Source organism: Macaca mulatta, chromosome 3 (assembly GCF_049350105.2).
Source record: "Macaca mulatta isolate MMU2019108-1 chromosome 3, T2T-MMU8v2.0, whole genome shotgun sequence".
NCBI lineage: Eukaryota > Metazoa > Chordata > Mammalia > Primates > Cercopithecidae > Macaca > Macaca mulatta.
In genome coordinates, this window is record NC_133408.1 from 96544771 (window position 1) to 96570806 (window position 26036).

At 40.4% G+C, this 26036-nt stretch overlaps 1 protein-coding gene across 13 annotated transcripts in view; it reads left to right on the forward strand.

Moving 5' to 3' along the window:
- The window catches only part of PDE1C (phosphodiesterase 1C), a 547393-nt gene that overhangs the window by 460830 nt on the left and 60527 nt on the right, over positions 1-26036 (forward strand). For 12 of the 13 annotated variants that reach the window (XM_028845886.2, XM_015133753.3, XM_028845888.2 and 9 more), the window contains 4 exons: positions 3356-3437; positions 7060-7180; positions 8817-8992; positions 18480-18707. In XM_028845886.2, the coding sequence (XP_028701719.2) occupies positions 3356-3437; positions 7060-7180; positions 8817-8992; positions 18480-18707 (607 nt within the window). Of the gene's footprint in view, positions 1-3355; positions 3438-7059; positions 7181-8816; positions 11551-18479; positions 18708-26036 lie in introns of all 13 variants that reach the window. The other variant, XR_013415411.1, reaches the window with a different exon arrangement.

Here is a 26036-nt window from a genome sequence, read left to right on the forward strand (position 1 = left end):
TCTTTGTCCTCCTCCTTGTACTCTTCCTTCTGCCCCTTCTCTTCCTCCTGTCTTTTCTTCTTCACTTTGTTATTATTATTTACCATCTTTGAGTGAAATGTATTCTTTTCGGGTCAACTATTTGCAGATTTGTACCACAGGGCAATCAGAGCAGTAGTATTCCAAGCTATCTAGAGTTGTCCTTGGTTTATTATGAGGGTCCTATGAAGTGGTGTGTGAGTGTGTGTGTGTGCGTGTGTGTGTGCATGTATGCCTTGACTTTTTCCTTACTTTTGTAGGGCCTCTTATAATTCAATGTCTATTCTCTACCTAGCCTCTTGGCATCTTGCCTCATTCCTCTTTGATATTTACAGCATTTGGCAGCCCTTTCTCATATAGTTTTGATTTGAGATTACAGATTTTCACTTGGATGTGTGATTGCATTTCTTTTTCTTACCCTCCTCATTTTGAGGTGATAATTTCTGAAAGAGCTAAAACTTTACTATGCTATCTTAAATCCAACATCACAATGCCTTTCTCATATGTTATATTTGTGTCTTCCTCCTCTGAGAAAGAAGAATATACGTTGCTGTGCTTTGTTCAACCTGATCCTTCTGTTTCTTTCCCAAACATTTCCTTTTTCTTTCTGAGAAGACTCACTTGAGATATTACCTAAATGTCTTTGGAAGCTCTTGCACTGACAGGTGCCATCTTCTCTGAACTTCCAATACAGATGGGGCCTTTGTTTCTTTTGACTGGTTTGCTGCCTACATATAGCTACCCCCAAATGTATAACAACACACATAAATAGAAGTTTTGAACTCACTCATGTAAAGTATAGGACTCATGTTTCTTGATTGGCAGGTGGTTCTATGATAAGCAATGATTTTAGACCATACCCTGCCATCTACCTGGCTTCCAAAGTGCTTGTCTACATCAAACCACTAAATCAGGGAAAGCATGGAGAAGTAGGCATAAGAGATGTTGTAGGCCTGAACTGCTGAACTGTGGCAGAAATGCATCCCTTCTCTTCTTCTGTTATTGAGCACTAACTGGCAGTGATTCTAGGCAATGGAGTCTAGCTGTGTAGACAGGAAATGGAGGAGGAGAAGAATAGAGGTTTGGTTAACAGCTACTTGCCTAATTGCTCTCTTTAGTTTGTCTGTCATAAATGTCTGAGTGACCAAAGGAACTTGAGTGTTTCTAACCAAATTAGTCTTCTCATTTATTCAACAGATATTCATTATCTTCCTTCTGCATGCCAACTACATGACTTTATCAGTTGGAGTTATCTTAACCCCTACTGCAGGAATGATATTTAATTTTCTGAGCTGTCCTGGAAGAAGAAAATGAGTGATTTTTAAAAATCCTTTGTGTAAATAGAGAATTTTGCCCTCTTTTGAAAATGTTGACCTCTTCAATAAAGAGGAAAGTGCATGAATAATTTTAAGCTATAGCTATAGAGTCATACAGTATGGTGTTATCACTCAAGTTGGATTCATCAGTAGAAGTTTATTCCTCTACATTATTATCAGCACTGTTTTTTTTCCAATTCATAAGTATATCTGCTTTCCAAAGGGAATTCAATTACCTCTGTTTTAAAAATAAGCTTTTATTAGTTGAGTCTACATAGCTCAATTAAATACAAAGCATGTAAATTATGTGTATATTTGGGTATGGACAAGTTCATGGAATTAGAGTTATTTAGTATCAGGTGATTGTTCAATAATGAAATCCAAATTGGTGTTTATACTTTAATAGCCAAATGGAGAGTGTTCACACCCTCCCCATTAAAATGTACTGACAGAACAATTTGTATCCCTGCTACATGGGAATAAAAAGGGTTTTATTTGTTTTAGCTGAACTATCCCACCAAACCATCTACATCACTAGAATTTATGTTATAAATACACTTCCTTTTCTACATCTCGCCTAGGTAGAAATCACTCAGGAGGAAATCATTTTTATCATGCCACTTGAGAGAGTAGTTTTCGGTAGAGCGTACTTAAATAAAGAAGCCATTCGTCCCCTGGGGTGTCGATATAGGAAGAGGGTGCAGAAGGAACTGAGCCACTTAGGGACTATTCCTAAAACCCTTGGATGTCCCCAGCTCCCATTGTGACCCCACTGTTGAATTTCCTTAGACACACACTCCTTTTCCGTCCTTTCAGTTAATGCTGCATTGAGCCAACATGTGTTCTCTTCGGTAGCATGCCTTAGAAGGAAGAATCATCCAGTTTTGAACCAGGCCTGGTTGCAGGTTGTTACTATCCTTTATTTGCTATTAAATTAATTTATTGACAGTACTTATTATAATCAGAATGTATTAGGTGAACAAATTCACTAAAAGTTTCTCGAATCTTGACCTTAAATATTAGAGCCACCTGTTGGGAAACAACAGTTCATTTTATTTATTTACATGCATTTTTCTCTTTCATCCTTATAACCCTATGAGGTAGAGATTACTATCCCACATTTAACAAGTGATAAAAACTGAAATGCATGGAAAGAAAATAACTTACCTATGATCTATCTCACATCTGGTAGGAGAAAGAGATTCAAGCACAAGTTAGTAGCTACTATCCTGAGCCAGTAAAATGAATTAGCACAGCTTCACTACTATAAGAAGGGTGACATATTTTTTTTTTCCTTTCCTCTGGGGGTATGACAAGTATTAAGCCTCAGGCCCAAGTTTTTAGAAAACATCTCCATCATTATTTAGACTTTTCATAGTACTTATTATGGTGATGCTTTTTGGCAAGATTGAGAATATATTGGTCGGACAATTATGTTTTATTGTTGTCTAACTTCATAGACACAAGCAATGATTTATTCTGACTCTTTTTGGTCCACTTTTCATTATGGACTAACCTCTGAGGTTAAGAACCGAGAAGCACTTGCTCCAAGTGTGTGTGACTTTAAGTAGCACTAGGGGATCAATCTCAATCAGTCCAGTTTGAATTTTAGTTTCAAACACTGCCCACATCTGGGAGGAGTTCACTAGCTAGACAAAGACCACAGGTTGACCCAGGATGACTTAGGAAAACACAGAAATTCTGCCTGCAGTGCTGGCTGTAGGCCACAAGACATATTTCCTGTTGCCTTATTTTCCATGGAGGTCATAGTACTGCCCAATGAGGCTTTCTTTACAGCAGCATGAGCTTTGTAGTTGGATGGAACTATTGGATCCCAGAGGGCTACAGCCTTTTCTTGTCTTTTATGTAGAGAAGAAGTCTCCATAAAGACTTATTATATAATGTAATTGTAATAATTAAAATAAAGACCAGTGGCCTCTGTGGTGGCAGAAGTCTCTAAATGAAATCTGGGTGACCCAGCCTACTGTTCCTTAATTTACTATGACCTTTTATTTTTCCAGGGTGACAGAGAAGCAGAACTGGGGCTGCCTTTTTCTCCTCTGTGTGACCGAAAGTCCACTATGGTTGCTCAGTCACAAGTAGGTACGTGTTTGCCAGCTCTTTGGTTAGAAGGAAGCACCAAAGCAGGAAGCCTGTAGAAGTAAGCACAGATGCTCCGAGCATTTCTTTGACTGGGAAACTGGCTGCATTCTGCTGTGTTGTGCTCATGGCTCTGCCTGATTGGATTTATGGAACCACTCTGTCCATTCTTCTCCCTGGAATGTGGCTGTTCATGGGAGAATTGGACAATGATACTCTTGGTGTCTCTGTCATTCCCTGTCAAGAGAAAGAGGGGGTCCCAACTCTCCAAGGAGATAACAAATGTCATTGGCAGGAAGCCCATTCTACTCCATCCCTCCATTCTGCGTGTAGCACTGTAAGCTGCCAAGGCATTTCTACTCACTGATGCTTCTTCTAGCCCCATTTTCAGGACAGCCCCGTTTCCTGGTTGAATCTACTTCCATGAATGGATCTTTCAAAATATTTTCTTCCTTCTTTCCTGTCTTCCTTCCTTTCTTTTCTTTAAAGCACTTTTTTTTTAGGTAAGGATAACTTTTGAATTGCTGATAACCATAATATATACATTTAAAAAATCTTCATCTATGGGAGAGGGCACCAGTGCCCTATCTGAATTAAACGTTGTCAGTGATCTCCACCTTTGAAAAGTCTGAAATCATTTAAGAAAATTCAATAAGAATTATGGATTTTTCTACTTTTGTTTTGAGTGCTTATGCTTTTTAAATAATATATATTGAGTCTTCATATATTGGACACTGCTAGACATGGTAATAGATGTTATAGGAACAAAGACAAATTATACGTGGTACTTGCTCTCAAACACATTAAACTAGTATTGAGTGATGGGCAAAATGTTACAAAAACAAAAATCTATTAGAATATTATAATGCTAAGGTAGACTTTTGTACATAGTACAATAAGGTACACAACAGAGTGTGTGAGCCATTAGGTTTATTAAGGGGTAATATTTGAGTTGAGTCCCAAGAAGTGCGTAGGCATTGTTTGGGCAAATGGTGATCTGTGTTGGAGGTGAGCTAGGGGTGGGTAGAAGGTCATTCCAGGCAGAGAATGTAGCATATACAAAGCAGGGAAACTTAAAACTGCCTAGTATGGTCAGCAAATTCTAAACATTTCCATATGGCAAGAACATTGGGTAGGGAGTAGGATGTAGTGAGGGACGTATCAAGCCCAGATTTTATGTAGTGTTAATAATAGCATGTGTTTATACTTTCTTGTAGGAAATGAGGGCATATCTAAAGAATTTTAAGCGAGGTTAAAAATATATAAATTTATGTTTTAGCCTGTGGGCTTAATCTGGCCCACCACCTGTTCTTGTAAATAAAGTTTTATTACAACACAGCTAAGTGCATTCATTTACATATTGTCTATGACTGCTTTTGCACTTCAGTGGCAGAGTTAAGTGGTTTTGATAGAGATGATATGGCCTGCAAAGTCTAAAATAACTATCTGGTCCTTTACAGATAAAGTTTGCCAACCCTGTTTTTAGAAGATTTCTTTGCCAGTAGCATGGAGGATTAATTGGAGGATTTTCAGTAAGATTAGAGGCAAGGAAACCAGTTGGGTGCCTCCTACAGGATTACAAAGAAGAGATGATGAATATCAGAACTAAGGTAGTAACAGAGCCTCTCCAGAAGAGAGGTGGCACATAAGGTGTCAAGGATTTGACTGAATGCAAAGCTGAGATAAAGGCAGAACTCTAGATTAAGTGGTTGGACTATGGTTCCATTTACAAAGGTTGTGGGGAATCTTATGAGTTAGTTCTGGTTTGGACATGTTGAGCTTAGTTTGTCAGGAAAAAAAAAGGCAAAAGTAGTGTCATCAAATACTTTAGTTTCAGCTTAAAACTACACTATAATTAATCATAATACACAATACATACTACACATATACAATTACAAAACTATATTAGCCATAATACACATTTGGCTATCACTGTTTCCTTGTCAGTCAGGACACTATTGATATTTGGTTGAGACAGTTCTTGTTTTGTCAATTACATTGTAGGACTTTTAACATCCTTTATGCTCAGCATTAATGCCAGCTTTACCTCTACCTGGGCCATTGTGAAAACTAAATATGCATTCATACATTTCCAGATACGACCTTCAAAGGAGAATGGGCATTTCCTCTGGTTGATATTTAGTTTCCTTCCAGTTTTCATGTGGCTGTGTAGGGAATTACCACCGTCCCCACTAGCTTCAGCTCCTAGTTTTTCTCCTGATTGTCACAGAATATTTGGGTGTCTGAGCTGTTAGGACAATCTCTGTAGCCCAACTTCAGCCATCTCTCTAGCATGGTGATCTCACAAAGGTATAGTTCTAGGTCTGAGCCCTTTTTCACTTTCCAATTCTGTTTCTTCCAACTCTGTTTGCCCCCTCCCATCTAGATGCACCCCCTGTACCTCAAAGTCTAGCATATATGAACCAAAGCCCAGTCATTTCTTGGCCACATTCTCTTTCCATTTTCTGTTTTCCCTGCTTTGTTGTTGGAGTGTCTTTGGCAGATCCCATACAGAGGCAGTACCACCTCCTGCTGTACGGGTATCTGTGCCTGCTTTGCATTTCCACTTTCAAGTGGCACTGGTTCCAGCCTTCTTTATCTTTTTTTTTTTTTTAGCAATTGCAATAGCTTCTAAATGATTTTCTCATCCTTCTCCCTTCCTGCTTTCTTCATTATTATCTTGCCAGATTAACTTTCCAAAGAACATTTAAAAACTCTTATGACAATGCTGCTCAAACATCTCCAGGAGCCTCCCGTGTCTACTTAAGTCCCAACCCTCTATCTGACTACTTAGAAGCCTCCCTTCCTAGAGCTGTCAATAACTTGCCTTCCCAAGCTTTCCTTCCACAAATCCAAAAGAATCCCTACTCCCTAGTCAGTCCCCAGACACATCTTACACCCTCCCATCTCTGTCACTTGGCTTTTTCCATTCCCACTGCCCAGAGTGAATAGCCACATCTTCCTCTCCACCCATTCTTTTTTTTTTTTTTTTTTTGAGACGGAGTCTCGCTCTGTCACCCAGGCTGGAGTGCAGTGGCCTGATCTCAGCTCACTGCAAGCTCCGCCTCCCGGGTTTATGCCATTCTCCTGCCTCAGCCTCCCGAGTAGCTGGGACTACAGGCACCTGCCACCTCGCCCGGCTAGTTTTTTTTGTATTTTTTTAGTAGAGACGGGGTTTCACCGTGTTAGCCAGGATGGTCTCGATCTCCTGACCTCATGATCAGCCCGTCTCGGCCTCCCAAAGTGCTGGGATTACAGGCTTGAGCCACCGCGCCCGGCCATCTCCACCCATTCTTAAGGGCTCAGCTCAAATGTCACAACTTCAGGCAGGTCGTGTTGTTCAGTCTTAGTCTTTTACAGAGTTCCTATCACAGTGCTTGTTCTGTAGTGGGTGTTGAGTATTTCATAGGTACTTTATTGAACTGTATCCTGAAAAGTCATAGGAAGTTATGTAGGAGAAATGAAACTGACATGTAATATTCAAATCAAGGAATATATAAAGTGAATAAGATCAACCCATTCTCTTGTAATCTGATCTGGAGCTTCTAGATCAGTTTCTTCTGGAAAGTATGGAAAGGCCCAAGGTAATATGTGGTTACTCTGAAGCATTGCCGTTTCCCTCCAGGTTTCATTGATTTCATCGTGGAACCCACCTTCACTGTGCTTACGGACATGACCGAGAAGATTGTGAGTCCATTAATTGATGAAACCTCTCAAACTGGCGGGACAGGACAGAGACGTTCAAGGTCAGTGGGGAAGCCTGAGGGCTGGGGGTGAGGTTGGCCTGTCCTTGAGGATAGAATTCTTCTTTTGCTGGGGATGGGGATGGTATGTCATAATGACATTTGCCTTAGCTCCTTCTCATAAAAATTTGTCTGCCTCTTTCCTTTTCTCAGAGGAGTTGAAATTGTATTATCTGTACTCTCTAAGCTAAACTGTTAAGAGGTGCCCAAGGTCTAAATCATGACCAGCAGGAACCTGGTGCTGCCCCTCCACCACCCCATTTGGTGCATGTTTACCTGCTGTGCCCAGACAATCCTTGCTCATGTAATACTCCACAAAGACATTACCACTCCTCGAGAGTACTTACAAAGAAATGAAACTGACATTCATTTCAAGGTTTGCACAAAGAATGAAGTAGAGAAAAAGAATCGAAAGCTTGAAATCACCTACCACCGCATCATTATATCAAGGGTAGATCAGTAAAGAGTACAGGCTCTAGAGTTAGAATGCCAGAGTTAAAAACTCCTGACCTCATCACTTACTAGCTGTGCAATCGCAGGCAAATTGTCTCACTTCCCCCATCTGAGAAAACGTGGATTATAATACTCAGAGGTGGCTGGGAAGATTAAATAAGATATTTAATCTATGTTAAACCTTACAACAGGGTCTAGAACAGAGGAAGTGCTAGCTACAATAAAGTCTTTATTAGATATACTACTACTATTACTACTACTATTAATCTCCTTGTTCTTGTAAAACATTGGGCTTTGTCATAAAGGAGGAAGAAGAGAAATGGAATGAATAGGAAAAGGAGAAGCAAAGAGCAGGAAAAGGAGTAAAGAAAGACAGGGGAACCCCAGGGATGCTCCAGATGGATAGACCCTCTTAAGTTTGCTAACAAGGAGGACAGAGCCCCTGGCAGAGTCCCCATGGCCCCACAGCTCTTCAGGCAGTGACTGAAATATATTCTGCTTGTCTAGTCCATCATGAATTTGTGTTCCTACCAGTCATTGCTTTAACCACTTGGTAGCAGTAGTTACTTCTTTGAGATTTTCCAGAAAGATGGTACTTTCTAATATTTACAAAGTTACCCATAAGGTCTTTTGCATGACCTAGTCTCTCACTATCCCCATGCTGTCCACGTTTCCATCTTCTTCCAGCGATTTAAGGAAATTATCACTTCCCCTGGACTTTGGTATACTGGGATCAGAAAGACCCTTGCAGGGGAATGGTAGAGCTGGAAAGAAAGAGGAGCAAGTTGCTAGGTAACTTGGAAAAGTGGTCAGTGTGGAAGCAGATGGGTGAACTGCAGAATTAAGTGGATATCCCAGTTCAAATTAGTCAGTTTCAGAGAAGAGAGCAGAGAAAATTCACATGAGGGGGTTCTGGTTATTGGGAAAAGAGAAGAGGCCAAATAGCAAGGAAGAAATATGAAGAATATAGAGACTCTTGAGACTGCAATGTTGATATTTTTCCTGCTGAAAATTCAGAATTTTCCACCTGTCATATGTGGAAAATAGAATAATTATAAACCTCAGGACCCAGAAATTTCACAGCAATAACTTGATGAGTGCTAACCACTCCTCCCCAGGCTAGTTCATTGGCAGACATTTTCCAAACACTAACTCTCTTCTTTGGTATGATATTTTTGTTTTCCAGTTTGAATAGCATCAGCTCATCAGATGCCAAGCGATCAGGTGTCAAGAGCTCTGGTTCGGAGGGAAGTGCCCCAATCAACAGTTCTGTCATTCCCATTGACTATAAGAGCTTTAAAGCTACTTGGACCGAGGTGGTGCACATCAATCGGGAGAGATGGAGGGCCAAGGTACCCAAAGGTAACATGCCACAGACCTGTCCAAGCCAATTCAGCACCCAGTTGTAAAACAAGATTGTCTTCCCTGAGTTATGTGTGTTACAAATAAAGCACAGTTGCTCAGGATGCAGATTCAAATTGCTGAATGTTAGAATCTACCATCTTTTGATCTTCATAATATCTACCAATCAATGCATGATAAAATGCAGCAGACCTGCAAGCCTCCTGACATGATGCCCTTTATGCTGTGGCACTAAACTCCTTTTTCTGGTATGAAGACTCTACAGGAGATGGGTGTTATTATTTCTTGATTTCTGCTAAACCATCTTGTCGTTTTCACTTAATATCATGTGGCACAACTGTGAGGCTTTTATTTCTTCTTTTACCTAAGTAAAGACCTGCTAATAGCCACCTTGCCTTGGCCATTATGTTGGGATATAAGGAGCTTTAATTTTCTTACATGCATTTCTATATTCCTTTCATATTCTCAGTTTCCCTTCACTCATTGCTCAAACCATATATATGATCTTCTAAGATGATGGTAAATTGTTGGTAAACAGAAATTCCCTGAAGTAGACATCATCAAAACTAAAAATTGTGGCCCTTGGTACTGTCAGCAGAAAAGGGTGGAAATTTGTATGATGTGGGAAGCTTAAATTCCTTTGTTCATGTGTGCATTTATGACTACTGAGCATGTCCTCCATGATGGGTACATTCTACATGATCATATTAGGGAGAGAGGCCCTCGTGCACAGGTAGCACAAACCTGAGATAAGGGGTCTGACACTGTGATGCCTGATTTAAGGTAAGGACAAATACATGGGTGGCTCTGGGAGCCCAGTGAGGGAACTGAGCTTCCTGGAGGTGAGCCCTCAACAAGAGTCAGTTTTTGCTAACATCTATTGCATGCCTACTGTGTGCCAGGCTGTGCCGGGTACCCAGGGTACAGAGATGAGTAACAGGCATCCTTGCCCTCAAAGCTCACAGTCTTGTGGCAGGGGAGGGAAAGAGACATTACCATATAGTTTCATTCAAAGGAAGAATGGAAGTTCGGTCAAAGCCCTGAAGTTGCCACCAGCACCACCAGCCTAAGCCCTAGGCCTTCACATCAGACAAAAACACATCATCCTCTCCCCAAACACAACATCTCACATTTTTACCCTCCCAGTGTCAGTATACTGGGTGAGAAGGGTAGGGACGGTGGGTAAGAACATGTTCTAGCAGTGTTGGTTCCTGTACATCAGGGTGGGAGGTGGGGGTTCCTATTCTAGTGTAGGAAAGAAGCAGCCTCACTGTTGGAGTTATTCAAAGGCTTGTCCACAAAATTCTGTCCAATTTTGTGACTTGTCCATAAAATTCCATTCAAGTGGCTGCTCATTTCAGGTGAGGCAAAGGGTTTATATTTATGGCACTTTTAGGGCATAATTGAACCCTTATCATTTCAGGACAGATGTTGCACCCTGAACTGTGGAGGGAGCCAACACCTCTTCCATATTTTAAGTGCATCCTCTCCTAGCCCATTCAAATGCTTTAAACATTCGAATCCTCCCTGTTGGCAGGTATTGCAAACAGCAATGGCAGCTACTGCATCATCTGCAAAGAAACACTCTCTTATAATCAATTACACTCATTACACTTGAAAATTCAATTTCTGACAACATGCAATTTAAAGAGGTACTTCAAAATAATTTGTTTGCAATTATCTGGCTTACTAAAATTACCTTCAGAAACTAATCACTTGGGGAAGCATTTGACAGTTTCAGGAGAAAACTGGCCCTTTAAAAAGAACAGATAAACAAACAGCTAATAATTTTTAAATGCATTAGGTATGGGGATAGAGATACTGTATGTTTGAACTATTTTGGAAGCACAAAGAATTTGTCTGTAGCCCTGCTTGGGCGTTTGGGAAGGCATCATGTGGCAGGACTTCTGGGATTAAGACCTGAATGAGGTTGTATTTAGAAATGGGAACAAGAAGAAAGGGCTTGGGCAAAGGCACAGAGCCTGGTGTTATGGATATTTTGTGGGAGAATAAGTTGGTTGTCAGGGCACATTTCAATTAGCAGGGAAGGGGAAAGAGAATTGAGTCTTGACTTGCAAGGGTTTTTTGTTGTTGTTGTTGTTGTTGGCAAATTCAGATAGGTTCTTTGAGGCTCACTTTGGGGATGATAATGTACATCACAGAATTGAGGTGAATAGAAATAATACCTATAAACCACTGAGAAAGGAGCCTGCAAGGTTGGTACCTAAGTAGTAGCTGTTATTTATGCAAATTGGAAAAGAAGATTAGAGATTTGAATACAAAGTTAAGGTGGTGGTGAAAATACCAACTTATAACTAATATTTTATAACATTCTTAGCAGCCTAGTAATGCTGTTGACTGGTTGACTGGTGCTAATAAGAAATCTAGTTTGCATCTGTTTTCTGTTGGTGGTGGCTGTTTTGTTTGTTGCTCTTTTTTTCCAGATGACCCTGATTTCAAGAAAGGCTGTCCTCCATGGGGCACTTGAACATGTATTGTTAATAAATGCACTGGAAATGGGTCTTGGTTTTGTTAACCAACCTGATTTACAAAACTAGGTAGGCAAGAACTGATAATTATTAGGAAAGATTAAATAAATATTTTTATAGCCCTTAGAGTTAAAAATCACTATTCCCAACCAAAGATGTATGGACATAACAATTTTCAAGTCTGATCAGTATTGATTAATTTCCATTCAGTATTTAGTACTTTTTTTAACACTTATTTTCTGGTGTAACACTAATGTGTTTAGGTTACAAATGCTGAAATATAAAATACATATATAAAAGAAAATGAAAATTGCTCATTACTTCTCTAGACACATATAACTATTATTAAAATTCTGATGTAATTCTTTTTAATTTGCTTTTCTGTAAATATGTATAAGTAAAAATTTTGCCCATAAATTGGGATCATAATATAATATTGTCTTGTATTTGGCCTTTCTCCTTCTGTTTTGAGTATTTTATTCTGATACTGAATATTGTGATTTACAATATATAAAGAATTATTCATTTACATATTTTTCTCATTTTTGAGTTTTTAATGTTGAATGAAGTTTTCTGTCAGCTGGAGCACTTCTTTCACTAAAATTTCCAGGAAGCAGGAACACCTTCTAAGTTCTTAAATGTCTAGAAGCACCTTTCTTTTGTTCTTGTATAGAACTGAGATTTGAACTAGTCAAAATTCATATAGTATTTTGGGTTTTCTGGTCAGTTTCTCTCTCTTTTCTGTTTTTTTCTCTCTCCTTCTCTGGTTGTAGGCATTTCAGAAAATTATATCAAGGGATAATCAGCCCAATGTGATTTTTAACTGAGACCCTATAGTATCATTATTCAGGAAGACAAATAAAGAAATCAGTGTATTTCCCCAAAACTGTGCAGACATGCATTGTGGGTAGAACTGGCTCTCCACTGGGAGGAAGCAAATGTATGGATCTTGAGGGTTCTGCTCTGCCTTAACTCTTAACTGCTTACTCTTGGTTGTTTTTTATCACAAGTCCCAACACTGCAGACAGTCTGACATGGCAAGCCAAAGGAAACAGAATTGAACCTCACACCTCTTGCTTTCGACTAGTCAAGAAGCCTAGCAGATGCTAAATCTAAGACCTGAAAAGCGAATTCTCTGTGTACATCCTGTGATTGGAATCTATGAGTGTGTACAAAATAGCTGTTCTCAGCTCCTTTTTAATGTATATATATAAACCAGCTTCTGGATCCATTGATTTTTTCTTTCTTTCTTTTTTTTTTTTTTTTTTTTTGAGACGGAGTCTTGCTCTGTCACCCAGGCTGCAGTGCAGTGGCCCCATCTCAGCTCACTGCAAGCTCTGCATCCCGGGTTCACACCGTTCTCCGGTATACCTCAGCTTCCCAAATAGCTGGGACTACAGGCACCCGCCACCACGCCCAGCTAACTTTTTTTGTATTTTTGGTAGAGACAGGGTTTCACCGTGTCAGCCAGGATGGTCTCGATCTCCTGACCTCGTGATCCGCCTGCCTTGGCCTCCCAAAGTGCTGGGATTACAGGCGTGAGCCACTGCGCCCGGCCGATTCACTGATTTTTTTGAAGGGTTTTTTTGTGTCTCTATCTTCTTCAGTTCTGGTCTTATCTTAGTTATTTCTTGCCTTCTGTTAGCTTTTGAATGTGTTTGCTCTTGCTTCTCTAGTTCTTTTAATTGTGATGTTAGGGTGTCAATTTTAGATCTTTCCTGCTTTCTCTTGTGGGCATTTAGTGCTGTAAGTTTCCCTTTACACACTGCTTTAAATGTGTCCCAGAGATTCTGGTATGTTGTATCTTTGTTCTCATTGGTTTCAAAAAACATCTTTGTTTCTGCCTTCATTTCGTTACATACCCAGTAGTCATTCAGGAGCAGGTTGTTCAGTTTCCATGTAGTTGAGTGGTTTTGAGTGAGTTTCTTAATCCTGAGTTCTAGTTTGATTGCACTGTGGTCTGAGAGACAGTTTGTTATAATTTCTGTTCTTTTGCATTTGCTGAGGAGTGCTTTACTTCCAACTATGTGGCCAATTTTGGAATAAGTGCGATGTGGTGCTGAGAAGAATGTATATTCTGTTGATTTGGGGTGGAGAGTTCTGTAGATGTCTATTAGGTCCACTTGGTGCAGAGCTGAGTTCAATTCCTGGATATCCTTGTTAACTTTCTGTCTCATTGATCTGTCTAATATTGACAGTGGGGTGTTAAAGTCTCCCATTATTATTGTGTGGGAGTCTAAGTCTCTTTGTAGGTCTCTAAGGACTTGCTTTATGAATCTGGGTGCTCCTGTATTGGGTGCATATATATTTAGGATAGTTAACTCTTCCTGTTGAATTGATCCCTTTACCATTACGTAATGGCCTTCTTTGTCTCTTTTGATCTTCATTGGTTTAAAGTCTGTTTTATCAGGGACTAGGATTGCAACCCCTGCTCTTTTTTGTTTTCCATTTGCTTGATAGATCTTCCTCCATCCCTTTATTTTGACCTATGTGTGTCTCTGCACATGAGATGGGTCTCCTGAATACAACACACTGATGGGTCTTGACTCTTTATCCAGTTTACCAGTCTGTGTCTTTTAATTGGAGCATTTATCCCATTTACATTTAAGGTTAATATTTTTATGTGTGAATTTGATCCTGTCATTATGATGTTAGCTGGTTAGTTTGCTCATTAGTTGATGCAGTTTCTTCCTAGCATTGATGGTCTTTATAATTTGGTATGTTTTTGCAGTGGCTGGTACTGGTTGTTCCTTTCCATGTTTAGTGGTTCCTTCAGGAGCTCTTTTAAGGCAGCCTGGTGGTAACAAAATCTCTAAGCATTTGCTTGTCTGTAAAGGATTTTATTTCTCCTTCACTTATGAAGCTTAGTTTGGCTGGATATGAAATTCTGGGTTGAAAATTCTTTTCTTTAAGAATGTTGAATATTGGCCCCACTCTCTTCCAGCTTGTAAAGTTTCTGCCAAGAGATCCGCTGTTAGTCTAATGGGCTTCCCTTTGTGGGTAACCCAATCTTTCTCTCTGGCTGCCCTTAACATTTTTTCCTTCATTTCAACTTTGGTGAATCTGACAATTATGTGTCTTGAGGTTGCTCTTCTCGAAGAGTATCTTTATGGCGTTCTCTGTATTTCCTGAATTTGAATGTCGGCCTACCTCGCTAGGTTGGGGAAGTTCTCCCGGATAATATACTGAATAGTGTTTTCCACTTTGGTTCCATTCTCCCCATCACTTTCAGGTACACCAAGCAGACGTAGATTTGGTCTTTTCACATAGTCCCATATTTCTTGGAAGCTTTGCTCGTTTCTTTTTAGTCTTTTTTCTCTAAATTTCTCTTCTCACTTAATTTCATTCATTTGATCTTCAATCACTGATACCCTTTCTTCCACTTGATCAAATCGGCTACTGAAGCTTGTTCTCAGTAGCCATATTTTTCACGTAGTTCTCATGCCATATTTTTCAGCTCCATCTGGTCATTTAAGGACTTCTCTACACTGTTTATTCTAGTTAGCCATTTGTTTAATCTTTTTTTTAAGGTTTTTAGCTTCTTTGCAATGGGTTCGAACATCCTCCTTTAGCTCGAAGAAGTTTGTTATTACTGATCGTCTGAAGCCTTCTTCTCTCAAATCGTCAAAGTCATTCTCCGTCCAGCTTTGTTCTGTTGCTGGCAAGGAGCTGCTTTCCTTTGAAGGAGAAGAGGCGCTCTGATTTTTAGAATTTTCATCTTTTCTGCTCTGGTTTCTATCCATCTTTGTGGTTTTATCTACCTTTGGTCTTTAATAATGGGGATGTACAGATGGGTTTTGGTGTCAATGTCCTTTCTGTTTGTTAGTTTTCCTTCTAACAGTCAGGACCCTCAGCTGCAGGTCTGTTGGAGTTTGCAGAAGGTCCACTCCAGACCCTGTTTGCTGGGTATCACCAGCGGAGGCTGCAGAACAGCAACTATTGCAGAAGAGCAAATGTTGCTGCCTGATCCTTCCTCTGGAAGCTTCATCTCAGAGGGGCACCAGCCATATGAGGTGTCAGTCGGCCCCTGTGGGGGATGTCTCCCAGTTAGGCTACTCAGGGGCCAGGGACCCACCTGAGGAGGCAGTCTGTCCTTTCTCAGGTCTCAAACTCCATGCAGAAGAGAACCATTGCTCTCTTCAAAGCTGTCAGACAGGAACGTTTAAGTCTGCAGAAGTTTCTGCTGCCTTTTATTCAGCTATGCCCTGCCCCCGCAGGTGGAGTCTACAAAGGCAGGCAGGCCTCCTTGAGCTGTGGTGGGCTCCACCCAATTCGAGCTTCCTGGTTGCTTTGTTTACCTACTCAAGCCTCAGCAATGGCAGACGCCCCTCCCCCAGCCTCACTGCTGCCTTGCAGTTTGATCTCAGACTGCTGTGCTACAGTGAGCAAAGTTCCATGGGTGTGGGACCCACTGAGCCAGGAGAGGGATATAATCTCCTGGTGTGCCGTTTGCTAAGGCAGTTGGAAAAGCGCAGTATTAGGGTGGGAGTGACCCCATTTTCCAGGTGCCATCTGTTACAGCTTCCCTTTGCTGGGAAAGGGAATTCCCCAACCACTTGTGCTTCCTGGGTGTGGCAATGCCCTGCCCTGCTCTGTGGACTGCACCCACTGTCTGACAAGCCCCAGTGAGATGAACCTGGTACCTCAGTTGGAAATGTAGAAATCACCCATCTTCTGCATTGCTCACACTGGGAGCTGCAGACTGGAGCTGTTCCTATTGGCCATCTTGGAACCTGCAAAGATGACATTTAAACCCCATCCTCAGTCACTGAAGAAGGATGAGATAAAGCCTGAGTGAATATTCCAGGAGACCTTCTGTGGTCCTGCATCCTACTGAGAATGCCATCTCACCATCTTCTTCTGCAAGAGCATTTTCACTCTGTAGTTGTACCTTTCTATAAAGGCCAGAAGACATACTTTACATGTACATAATTATGTTATTTGTGAAATCTTTCCTTACCTTTTCAATGTAAATTACAAATATATTCTTTTGGGGAGTAGAATGTCATGAAATACTGAATGGCAAACATTTAACATTTAAATCAGTGCTTCTCAATTCTGCATGTTTAAATCACCTGGAAAACATTCAAACTATCCTATTATTGCCCTTCCTTCTCCAGAATCTTATTTAATTTGTTTGGGGATGAGGCTAGGGCATTGGTTTGGATGGATGGGTGGATGGATGGATCAATGAATGAAAACATGATATATTAAGGAAGACATCTTAGATAAGCAAATATAAAGGCAGGAGAAATAGACTAAACCAGATATCATAGACTTCCACAAAACACATGTCATAAAGCCTCATGATCATGTGAACCTGGACCAAATTTGGACTTTGAGCTCTTTAGCAGCTAAAACAAAGGGAAACATGATAGATGCATAGTCACTCTGGTGTCCATTAGATTAAAAACAAATAGATTATTTATGAGCATTAGTTTTTTTCCAGGACCAAGGCTAACACAAAGGAAATAAAGAAAACACCTGATAATGATGTGTGGAGCATTTTAAAACACATCTGGAGAAAAATGTAATAATGATTTTCCCAATGAAAGTTTATGGCACAGGCTGGAAGACCTTTGGAGTGAATTAAGTGCTACAGGGGATGAGTCTCTAGAACCTTGGGAGAATTGGGCTCTGTTAAGTGTCTTCTGTGTAGGATATTCTCTACAGTGCAATGCCACCTCATTGCCTGCAAAGCTCTGCATGATCTGAACCCTGCTTGTCGTTGGTCATTTGACCACACCATCTGTCACTAAGCCCTTGTCAAATTTACTTTAACCATACTCAATGTTCTTTGAGCATACCAAGCTCATTTCTACCTCATGGCCTTTGCATTTTCTAGTTCCTCTGGCTGAGATATTGTTTGTCCAGATTATTGCACGGCCAGCTCTTCAACATTTAGGACTTGGTTAAATGTCACCTTGTCAAGGAGGCCTTCCTTCTCCACCTCCTTGTCTAATGCAATCTCCCTCCCCTATGCTGATTGTATTACAGCATATTACTCTGCTTTGGTTTTCTGCAAAGCACTTTTTACAACATGCAAGTATCTTAGTCATTTGTTTACTTAATTATGATCTCTTATTTATAAATTGACTTTCTTGCTGCTGTATTCCTCATACCTAAAACAGTGCTTAACACTACAACTGCTCAATAAATATGAGTTGGATGAGTGAACCAATATTTTCATAAATACTTAACCTATGCAATTCTGCTGTAGTTTTGAGTAAGCACAGAGCCAAGCCCTTTTATAATCAACTGGATTGGAAGTAATGCTAGCATTTTTTCATTAAAAGGAAAGACACAGACCAGGTACCTGGCCAAACTAAAGGCTACCTCTCACCTTGTGGACAGTTTGAAGACCGTGATTTTTTCATAAGGCTCAATTTCCTTGTTTTAAATTCACAGTGTCCTCAGTGTGTTTGTCTTCAATTGCTGTAGTGTCGGATATTTTCCCTTTTTGTTTTGTTTTGTAATCAATTGTTTGTGTTTAAACTCTAGGTCTTAAGCAAGCCCATAGGAAGCTGCAGTTTTTACTGTGGCTGTGGGAAAGTTTTATGATGTCTCTCAGCCTTGATTTCCACATTTGTCAAATTGAGTCACAGTAATAGTAGCTGCTGTAAGGTTGTTTTGAGGGTGAAAGTAAATAATCCCCAAAAAACACTCAGCATAATACCTGGCAGAGAGAACACACTCAATAGGAGCTATTAATAATGGTGATATTAATAATATCATTACAATATTGGTTTATTAATTATTATCCTTATTATTTTCTCCCCAACCCCTCCTCTAACTGACTATTTTCAGAATGACATCATCATGAACCTATTTTACTGGTTTCCTAAGTATACATGCCAATCTGATGAATTAAGCAAAAATGTGCCCAAACACTCAGTAAACACCTTAGATCCTCTTTGCGTATTAAAACAGGTCATTCTCCTAATGGCATTACCTCTTTTTCTCTTTTCTGTGCCTTTCCCAACTTGCCATGGATGCAGAGGAGAAGGCCAAGAAGGAAGCAGAGGAAAAGGCTCGCCTGGCCGCAGAGGAGCAGCAAAAGGAAATGGAAGCCAGAAGCCAGGCTGAAGAAGGCGCATCTGGCAAATCTGAGAAAAAGACGTCTGGAGAAGCTGAGAATCAAGTCAGTGGAACACGGATGAACAAAAGTGACATCCCTCGTGGGAAAAATTCCAAAGCTGAGAAGTCGTTAGAACAGCAACAGAATGGTGAGTAGAATTGCACTGGTGAAGGGCTGTTTTCGAGGAGTTAATGACATGATGAATGGAAACTGGCAAACGACCCCACTGATGGGGACACCTCACAGGGCAAGGCTTTCCTGCTCATCCAGTTCCTGCTGATCTCACCTCACTGGGCCGCAGGATCCCAGCAGAAGCAGCCACCAGCTCACCTGTGCCATCCTCTTCAGGGAGATTTATACCTTTCTGGCCGTTTCTAGCTGCCCTGGAGACTCTAGCCAGTGCTTGCCTGCCTGCCTGCCAGGGGGAAATTACCATTAACAACCCCAGCATAGTCCTGAGTGCAAAGTGGGTGAATGGAAAGTCATTTTCCCATATGTACCATCCCCCTATGAGGGTCAGGCCTCAGGTTTGCCTGAGCCTATTCCTGTAATAGGTATCTGTGTATCTATATGTGTACAAGTGTATACTTTAGGGGAACAAGCTGTTCCAGTTTACCTGGGACTAGGAGACACAGAGCTTTCTGTTTTAAAAACAGAAAAGCTCCAGGCAAACTGGGGTAAGCTGGTCACCATAGTGTGCATATAGTTATTGATTTCTTATATTTAATGAAACAAATATCGATTAACAACTATGTGCCAAGCACCATGCTTAGCACCAGGGATTTAGAAATGGAAAGGCCACAAGAAACCCAAAATATCAAAGGGGATAGAAACATCCTCACAAATATTTCTAGTGAAATGTGAGCAAAAGAAAGTAGTGGCATGGCAGATAAAATGCCCAGGAAACATGTGGAGAGAAAGACATTAGCTTTTTGGGGACTGGGGATTATAAAATGGGATAAATGTCAGAGTAGGCTTCAAGATGGGGTTTTGAATGCTGAAGTTGGCTGGTCAGATGGGCAAAAGAGACTTCTGAGTGTAGAGAACAAGATGAGCATGTACACAGGGCTTTGACTTGGTTCCCTTGATTAGGGGTGGGCAGGAAGTTCTGAGTCTCCAGAGCTTGCAATTGCCAGGTTGTGGCTGAATAGCAAGTTAATATAGCAGTCAACAGACCTAGACTCAAGTCAAGCTGTGCTTCTCCCTTTTCAGTGTCCTTGGCCAGGCTACTTAACCGTCTACTGTTTCTACACAATGTATATAGTAATACCTGTTCACAGCACAGGCCTCATGGAACCTTCAGTAATACTCATGATGGTAAAAACAATGAAGAGAATAACAACAAATAGCGTGTATCGAAAGCACACTAGATGCTGTTTTAAGTTCTCTTTTTACATATTCATTCTCTTGCCTGCCTGGTGGGGCCAGGTAATCTACTCAGAACTGTGTTCTAGCTATTATGCTACAGGGCCGTGGTCAATGATTTCTATATGTAGAAAGTGCTTAGCATGATGTTCTCCAATTATTTTTATAATTAACCATTTATAACATATAATCAGAAAGCAATATTTTAACACATGTAATAATAATGATAGCTTATATCACATTCCAGGAACCTTTCAAAAATTATTTCAGTTAACCCTGGTGACCACCCTAGGAGGCACAGAAGGCCATTGTCCCGACTTGTCCTGCCCCCTTCTGGAGACTGCTCTTAATTCATTTGCTTTGTATTCAAGTGCATCATAGTCCAGAAAAAAAAAGTTCTGAAGAATTTAATAAGAATTTTTCATGTACCCAAACTACCATTTGATCCAGCAATCCCACTCCTGGGTATCTACCTAGAGGAAAAGAAGTCATATGAAAAAGATACTTGCACACTCATGTTTATAGCAGCACAATTCACAATTGCAAAAATGTGCAACCAGCCCAAATGCCCATCAATCCATGAATGGATAAAGAAATTGTAATATATATATGTGTGTGTGTGTGTGTGTGTGTGTGTGTGAGAGAGAGAGAGAGAGAGAGAGAGAGAGAGATGGAATACTATTCAGCCATAAAAATGAATGAAATAATGGCATTCACAGCAACCTGGATGGAATTGGAGACCATTATTCTAAGTGAATTAACTCAGGAATGGAAAACCAAACATCGTATGTTCTCGCACATAAGTGGGAACTAAGCTATAAGGATGCAAAAGCGTAAGAATGATACAATGGACTTTGGGGACTTGGGGGAAAGGGTGGGAGGGGTGTGAGGGATAAAAGACTACAAAATGGGTTCAGTGTATACTGCTCAGGTGATGGGTATACCAAAGTCTCACAACTCACCTTACTTATATAACCAAACAACATCTTTTTCCCAAAAACCTATGGAAGTAAAAATTTTAAAAAATAAAAACATGTTCATACAAAAATTTTTTAAAACAAGAATTTATTATGTACCTGTTAATGTTTTAGAGGGCAGTGCAGGCCCCTCCTTGCTACCCCTTCTGAGGTCTGAACCAACTGAGAGACAGGTAACAAAATCAGAAAGTCAATGATCAAGACATCAGCTCCACTAAAACTGGAGCTGACTTGGGAAACACAGAGTTGGTCTGCTGTATACATGGGCTTCTTTACATTTTACTCTGAAATGAATTTACACAACCAGACACTGTATAGCCAGGCACAGGACTCTTACCCCACCCCAGCACCCTCGCAGGGTGCTTCTAAAGTGACAGAAAAGGTGTGTGTCTTACAGAAAACATACCTCAAAGCAGGCTGGGATGTGGGTGGCTGGGCTGGGCTGTGCATGCTCAACCCTACCTCCTAGATAAATAATCACTCCTCTCAAAAGAGTAACATGTAAGGAGTGGTGAGAAAGGCAAGGTATGTTTCTTCCCTCTGTTTTTTTTTTTTTTTTTTTTTTAACAGAGTGGGTTAGAAATGTCTTTCCCTACTTATGGCTAGCCAATTTTCCCAGCACCATTTATTAAATAGGGAATCCTTTCCCCATTTCTTGTTTTTCTGAGGTTTGTCAAAGATCAGATGGCTGTAGATGTGTGGTATTATTTCTGAGGACTCTGTTCTACTCCATTGGCCTATATCTCTGTTTTGGTACCAGTACCAGGCTGTTTTGGTTACGGTAGCCTTATAGTATAGTTTGAAGTCAGGTAGCGTGATGCCTCCAGCTTTGTTCTTTTGACTTAGAATTGTCTTGGAAATGCAGGCTCTTTTTTGGTTCCATATGAACTTTAAAGCAGTTTTTTCCAATTCTGTGAAGAAACTCATTGGTAGCTTGATGGGGATGGCATTGAATCTATAAATTACCTTGGGCAGTATGGCCATTTTCACGATATTGATTCTTCCTATCCATGAGCATGGTATGTTTTTCCATTTGTATGTGTCCTCTTTTATTTCACTGAGCAGTGGTTTGTAGTTCTCCTTGAAGAGGCCCTTACATCCCTTGTAAGTTGGATTCCTAGGTATTTTATTCTCTTTGAAGCAATTGTGAATGGAAGTTCATTGGCTAGCCATAAGTAGAAAGCTGAAACTGGATCCTTTCCTTACTCCTTATATGAAAATTAATTCAAGATGGATTACAGACTTAAATGTTAGACCTAATACCATAAAAACCCTGGAAGAAAACCTAGGAAATACCATTCAGGACATAGGCATGGGCAAGGACTTCATGTCTAAAACACTAAAAGCAATGGCAACAAAAGCCAAAATTGACAAATGAGATTTAATTAAACTAAAGAGCTTCTGCACAGCAAAAGAAACTACCATCAGAGTGAACAGGCAACCTACAGAATGGGAGAAAAGTTTTGCAATCTACTCATCTGACAAAGGGCTAATATCTAGAACCTACAAAGAACTCCAACAAATTTACAAGAAAAAAACAAACAACCCTATCGAAAAGTGGGCAAAGGATATGAACAGACATTTCTCAAAAGAAGACATTCATACAGCCAACAGACACTTGAAAAAATGCTCATCATCACTGGCCATCAGAGAAATGCAAATCAAAACCACAATGAGATACCATCTCACACCATTTGGAATGGCAATCATTAAAAAGTCAGGAAACAACAGGTACTGGAGAGGATGTGGAGAAATAGGAACACTTTTACACTGTCGGTGGGACTATAAACTAGTTAAACCATTATGGAAAACAGTATGGCAATTCCTCAAGGATCTAGAACTAGAAATACCATATGACCCAGCCATCCCATTACTGGGTATATACCCAAAGGATTATAAATCATGCTGCTATAAAGACACATGCACACATATGTTCATTGTGGCACTATTCACAATAGCAAAGACTTAGAATCAACCCAAATGTCCATCAGTAACAGACTAGATTAAGAAAATGTGGCACATATACACCATGGAATACTATGCAGCCATAAAAAAGGATGAGTTTGTGTCCTTTGTAGGGACATGGATGCAGCTGGAAACCATAATTCTCAGCAAACTATTGCAAGAACAGAAAACCAAATACCACATGTTCTCACTTATAGGTGGGAACTGAACAATGAGATCACCTGGACTCAGGAAGGTGAACATCACACACCGGGGCCTATCATGGGGAGGGGGGAGGGGGGAGGGATTGCATTGGGAGTTATACCTGATGTAAAGGATGAGTTGATGGGTGCAGCACACCAACATGGCACAAGTATACATATGTAACAAACCTGCACATTATGCACATGTATCCTAGAACTTAAAGTATAAAAAAAAAAAAAAAAGAAATGTCTTTCCCTTAGTAAAAGCAATAACAATAATACTACCATTTTATTGAATGCTAACATGTGTCAGACATTTTACTTGAGATTCTATCTACATTAAATCATGTAAAAGTTCTAACAACTCTGTGAGGTAGAAACACTCATTCCCACGTTGTGGGTGGGAACATTGAGACTCAGATAAGTGAAATCACTTGTGTAAAGTCAAGCAACCATTAAGTAGAGATCTCAGGTTAAACTCTGATCTGCGTGAGTCCCAATGCTCTGTTCTGTAAGCAGCATGTACCTGTAGTTTGGTGCCTTCAGGGAGAGGGACAATCAGAGAAATGTGGAAACTTAACTGCTGTTTATAAGAGATTTACAATATACTTATTCCAGGGAATGGCATGCTTTTTCTATAAGGGACAAGATAGTAAGTATTTTAGGCTTTGCAGGAGGTAAGGTCTCTATTGCAACTACTCAACATTGCCATTTTAAAGCAGCCACAAATAATATGCAAACAAACGAGTTAGCCTGTTTTCCAATAAAACTTTATAGAAATTAAAGTTTGAATTCTATGTAATATCATATGTTATAAAATTTTTGTCTTGTTTTAACCACTTAAAAATGTAAAAGCCATTCTTAGTTTGTAGGTCATAAAAAACCAGGCAGCGGGACCAGGTTTGACCCATGGGCCATAGTTTGCCAACCCCAGGTCTAGTCAGTGGGAGAAACCAATAAATGCAAATAAGCCAGTCACAAGGAAAAATATGAATTCTACCATAGGGAAACAAAGACCCAGAGAGGGCAGATGTGGAAATAATAATTCATTTTGAAGTTGGTTAAGGGGAAAGCCTGAAAGAAACAAAACAGGAACCTGAGTCAACGAGGCTGGCTTGATTTCACAAGTGTGCGTATTTCCTGAAATAAGCAACAGTCTACCATTTCCCTTAAAAAGTAAGCTGTAAATGAGAGGTGGGAAAAGAAATCAGTTTAGAGCAATAATAAGAAAGGCTAATGGTGGTTCAGGACTGTATTACAGCAGCCTAATTAAAATGATTTATAACTGCACAGAAAGTCTTTTCACTTCCCCTTGTTTATTGAGTAACAACTCACATCAGTCATTGCTCCAGATACAACCCATGGGAAATTACCTAATGGGTTTTGCTCAGGCAACATCATCAAACAAGCATGTGTCACTGTACCAGCCTCCTTCTTTGTGGGGTGCCCAGGATATCTTCCAAGTTAGAGCTGAAGGATGTTGGTGAGGGAGGAGGTTCTCAAGGTTTGGACACCCATTGGCAGTGACAGGATCTTCTAATCTTTGTTCTTGTTGAGGTGACTTCCTCCCACAGCCTCCCCATCCCTGGCTGAGAACAGGGACCATCATGGGCTGCTGGTTAGCAACCAGCAAAGGTAACCGTCTCCACGACTTCCAGAAGACATCCTGGTGTTGCTGTAGCTGTGGGTAAAGCTCCAGTTCAGAGCAACCCAGAAGGCTTAAAAAGCATGCATTAAGAGTGTGGAGGCTCGCTGAGGGAAGAAAGAACTAGAAGGAACTAGTTTGACTACAGGGCTCAAGATGCTTGAGTACATCTCTGGCTTCCTTAAAATAGGGAAAAGCCAGTATTTGGACTGTTTCGTGGGACCTCTAAAGGATTTCTTCTCTTTTGGTGGTGGAAGAGGTGATGACCATCTCCTCTACTTAAAATCCTCCGGTTTGGACCCTTGCCAGAGTAGACTCCCCTGCTCCTCAATTCTTCCAGCCAGTCTGTATTAGTCTGTTTTCACAGTGCTGATAAAGACATACCCAAGACTGGGTCATTTATAAAGAAAAAGAGGCTTAATGGACTCACAGGTCCATGTGGCTGGGGAGGCTTCACAATCATGGTGGAAAGTGAAAGGCATGTCTTACATGGTGGTGGCAAGAAAGAATGAGAACCAAGCAAAAGGGGTTTTCCCTTATAAAGCCATCAGATCTCGTGAGACTTATTCATTACCACAAGAACAGTATGGGGGAAACTGCCCCCATGATTCAAGTATCTTCCACTGGGTTCCTCCCACAACACATGGGAATTATGGGAGGTACAATTAAAGATTAGATTTTGGTGGGGCCACAGCCAAACCATATCACAGTCCATCCCATTTCAGAATTAAGAATGAGAGGGAACCTGGAAAATTTATTGACTTCTAGCTTAGCTTAGTATTTGTCAAATTCCATTGAAAGTATGTGGTTTGTAGAATATATCACAGCCCCAAATGGTCCTGAATCATCCTTAGATAATCATTTCTTTATAAATTCATAGGCCAAAGGCATTTAGAAATGGAAACAGTAAACAGAAGTCTGAAATCTAAAACTTGAGCTTCATAGAGAAGTTGCAAATACTATAGCTGAGGGCCTGGTAGTTTTGCTGCAAGAGGGAGATCCAGGTGCAAAGTTGGGGCAGATGTGAGTTCAGGGTGGGGTACGAAACGTGTGAGTCGGCAGTCCATACCCCTTGACATAGATGGAATGGCCTGTGTCTATGCAACTGGCTGCAGGAACCTCAAGAAAAAAAACTCAAATTTGGAAAACATCCTCAATCATTTGGTAAGTGGTTTATTCAGCAAATTTAACAAATAGGACATTTAGCGAATGAATCTTTGATGAAGCTGTCTACTTTCAATGATAGTACCTTCATAATGGAGCTATTAGAAGATTTAATAAAATGATGCATGCAAAGCATTTAGCACACTGCCTGGCAAAAATAAAGTAAACAAGAGTAAATC